The sequence below is a fragment of the Lactuca serriola genome, chromosome 2 (genome assembly GCF_051521515.1).
Source record: "Lactuca serriola cultivar US96UC23 chromosome 2, Lser_US96UC23_V15, whole genome shotgun sequence".
NCBI classification, from domain to species: domain Eukaryota; kingdom Viridiplantae; phylum Streptophyta; class Magnoliopsida; order Asterales; family Asteraceae; genus Lactuca; species Lactuca serriola.
This window is the reverse complement of record NC_136409.1, coordinates 109473145-109476505: the sequence shown is the minus strand read 5'-3', so window position 1 is coordinate 109476505 and position 3361 is coordinate 109473145. Positions and strand designations below refer to the sequence as shown.

At 30.5% G+C, this 3361-nt stretch overlaps 1 protein-coding gene across 1 annotated transcript; it reads right to left on the bottom strand.

Annotated features, from left to right (window-relative positions):
- Positions 1 to 1711: 1711 nt before the first annotated feature.
- On the bottom strand, positions 1712 to 2430 carry LOC145090393 (uncharacterized). The gene is made up of 3 exons (XM_079028628.1): positions 2268 to 2430; positions 2083 to 2163; positions 1712 to 1992 (listed from the first exon to the last, which is right to left on the bottom strand). Exons 1-3 carry the CDS (start codon positions 2388 to 2390, stop codon positions 1858 to 1860), a joined length of 339 nt encoding a protein of 112 aa, XP_078884754.1. The 5' UTR covers positions 2391 to 2430; the 3' UTR covers positions 1712 to 1857.
- Positions 2431 to 3361: the final 931 nt, after the last annotated feature.

Here is a 3361-nt window from a genome sequence, read left to right as displayed (position 1 = left end):
CCGATTGACTAAGAAAACTTAATTATAATGATTTTAGCGACGGTAATTCAACATTTTAGCAAAATATACATTTCGTCAGTAATCCGTTACAATATATTGATGGTTTACCGACGAAAATCAACAAATTTACAATCTGTCACTAATCTGTGGTAAATCTATCGAAATCCGTTGGTAAACAATTGGTAAACTTGTGACAAATTACCGACCGGATGTCTCTAATTTCCAGTAACGGTTTACCGACTCTAAAGTAGTGTTATTGTTTTGTTTTACCTTTTAGCTTAGCAGCTAGTAATAGAGACTTTGTCCTTCATAAGTTTCTTTAAGTAATATACTATTTAAATCAGTTCTCTAGAGAACATTTTTATTAGTGTATTGAATGAAGATATTGCTTTCAATATGTGATCTCAAGTGATAAAGTACAACTTTTTTACCGGATTTGAACATTTGGATGGGCATTTAAGTGCATTAGTGATGTTGCGAATTATATGCTTAGACACATCTTGAAAAGAGCCTGAAGAGGAACAATGACAAGTAGTTGATAGTAAAACATGAATTGCGTTTCAAGGTATATTTATATATTCACTAAGTTCTCTAATGTAGTAATGTATATAATATTTACTTCATTAAATTTCAAATATGCTTAAAATGGCTTTATTTATTTTGATTTTTGTAGGTCAAAACGTGGCTCAAGGTGAAAAAATATCTTTTACCTTATTGTTTATTTGGTAAAATCATCCGTTGTTAAATGTTTAGTATTATATTAAATTATTAATACTTTGAAGCTTTTACCTTAGAAAACGGTGTGTTATGTATGTTCCCTTTTAACATGTGATACCTAAAATACCCTTACACACATCACACATATTTGTTAAAAAATATGTTTTTTTTTTTTTTTTTTTTTTTTATTACAGTGATGGATGGGATAGAACTCCGCAGCTAGGGATTTTGGGCATCCATTTTTGGACAACGCTGGAACGAAAGCTTATGGAGTGATTTATAATTACTTGATTAAAAATGTTTCTATTAGACTTTTCTAAGTTTAGTGTATCTTACTATTTTTTTTGGTTGTACATAGGAGTTGCTTAGAATTACATACTATTTATGTTTCAAAATATTTGTATTAGATTTTTCTGAGATTTGTGTTTTTCTATTACATTTGTGTGCATTTAGTATAGAAGAATGCGGATTTTTATGTAATTATTTTCTAAAAAAATAAATTTTTATTTACAGACCTTTTAGCAACGAAAATTCATCTCTAAAATAGTTGTATATTCCGTCGGTAATCTGTTGAAAACCCGTTTTGTCGGTAATTTATTACTGTTTACCGACGGAAAAAATCGTCGAATTGTAAGCGTTGGAAATCTGCTACAAACATTTAGCGACAAGAATATACCGAAGGATTTTGTTTTATTACAGTTCCGTCAGGAACTCATTAATGACGGATTACCGATGGTTTTGCCCTTTTTGCAGTAGTGGGAATAGCGAGATATAGTATGTTGGAAGGCTTCCCATAAATGCTTTCATTTACGTGACCCTACCACCGAATGATAACTTTCTTAGCTTTCAAAGCCGATAGCTTAGATTGTAAAATGATCGCCTTAACAGGACACCTTTGGTGGTGATCGGGAATTCGTTCAAAAAAATAAATAAAAATCGTCTAGTTATATAAACACGTCATCATATTTCAAAGAATCATTCATTACTCAACCTACAAAATCTCTTACATATTAGCAATCAAAGTACATCGAATTACATAAGATTTGTGTAAAACAGAAAACTACATATCATGAAATTCGGTAAAAATTCATTCTAATTATGACAATGTTTAGACACAGAAATAGTCGTTTGTAATCTTTTTCACTTTTTTTCATCAATGACTGTTTGTTTAAGTTTTTTGCCTGCCACGTCAACAACATCATCTTTTGCTTTTTGTGTAATACTGTCTGTTGCATCAGAAAGCTTCCCTCGTACGTCTTTGGTCATGTTTGTTACCTTCAATTAATAAACAATTAAAAAAAAATGAGCCAAGATTGAATTAATATTTACTGATATAATGGGTGACAAAAACTGTTGCAAACTTACTTGCGTTGCCCCTTTCTTAACTGCTTCGGCTGCTTGAGTTACCTGATCACATGTTTCTTCGACCTTTTCATCTGATCTATCCTAGATATCATAAAAACATTAGAGAATTACACAAAATAAATGATCATAAACATAGGTTTTAACATCCGAGATAGAATATTAATCACAACCTAGAAGATACTTACTTTTTGCAAAGGTTTTGAAGCCGTTACAAATGCTCTCTTTTTGTTCACAAATGATGGCCTCAATGATCCATTGGAAACACCCTTGAATGCCTTAACCACTTTACATAAATTCATTCTTGCCATGTTTATATTCTAACCCTTTGTGTTTGTTATATATGAGATGAGTTTTCGAACATAGTATTTAGACGTTTCCCAATGTTGCTAAATATGAAATAATGGAAGTTAGTGACACGTGTTAGTGTTTCAGGTTCTTTAGCCTAAAAATTTGTGAAATATACGTTTGACTTGATTTTATTGTATTCATTGAAGGATTCAACGAATGACAAAAAATAAGCATAAAATAAAGCTGTGCTTTTCATTCATTTGATGATATGAGAAGCAATCCGTTTTGATACACAACTTTTTTCCATGGTTGTTCAAAAGACTAGCCAGTTTGACAGCAACAATACTGGTAAAGAGGAGGCATGCAATTCCCAGATGGAAAACCAAATCTTTTGCATAATGCACTACAATCTGGTATGTCTTCGCATTTTCCTTGACACTGATAACTCGCTTCTACTACAGCTGGAAAACCTGATGAGTATTTAAATCCAAATTAATATCTTAATTAATAATAACAAAAAAGTTTAGTATGTAAACAAGTTTTGGATTCGAAACTCACATAGATGTAGTATTAGAATGGCAAATGAAAGCTTCAGTAGAATGGAGAAGAAATGTGAGACTTCCATATTCTTTGTTACTTGGGTTTATGACTCGCGTGGAGTTTAAATAGAAAATTCATTTGCATTCATATGTTAGTGACTGCATTGAATTATCGAACCCTTCGATCGATATTCGGGTAAGACTTTGGATTCATTTAATGAAATATAAAAATTTGATATGCAATAAATATTTTATTGGGAGTATAAATTCTTAATAGTTATGTTTTGTGTTTTATTTATGCTATACTAGGTGCTCATGTATTATATGGGTGTATTTAAAACAATTAAATATGTATAAACATTTGAGAAATTTGAATTTATAAGAAAATAAGAAACATATTGAATTACTAAAATTAAAGTGTTTTTTCTCTTTTAAATTTAAACAAATCATTT

Bases quoted from the DNA above. Each gene is read 5' to 3' on its own strand.
- LOC145090393 (XM_079028628.1), bottom strand. From the start codon at position 2,390: ATGGCAAGAATGAATTTATGTAAAGTGGTTAAGGCATTCAAGGGTGTT. The intron at 2,164-2,267 runs GTAAGTATCTTC...TATGATATCTAG, and splicing joins CTTCAAAACCTTTGCAAAAA to GATAGATCAGATGAAAAGGT. The intron at 1,993-2,082 runs GTAAGTTTGCAA...TATTAATTGAAG, and splicing joins TTAAGAAAGGGGCAACGCAA to GTAACAAACATGACCAAAGA.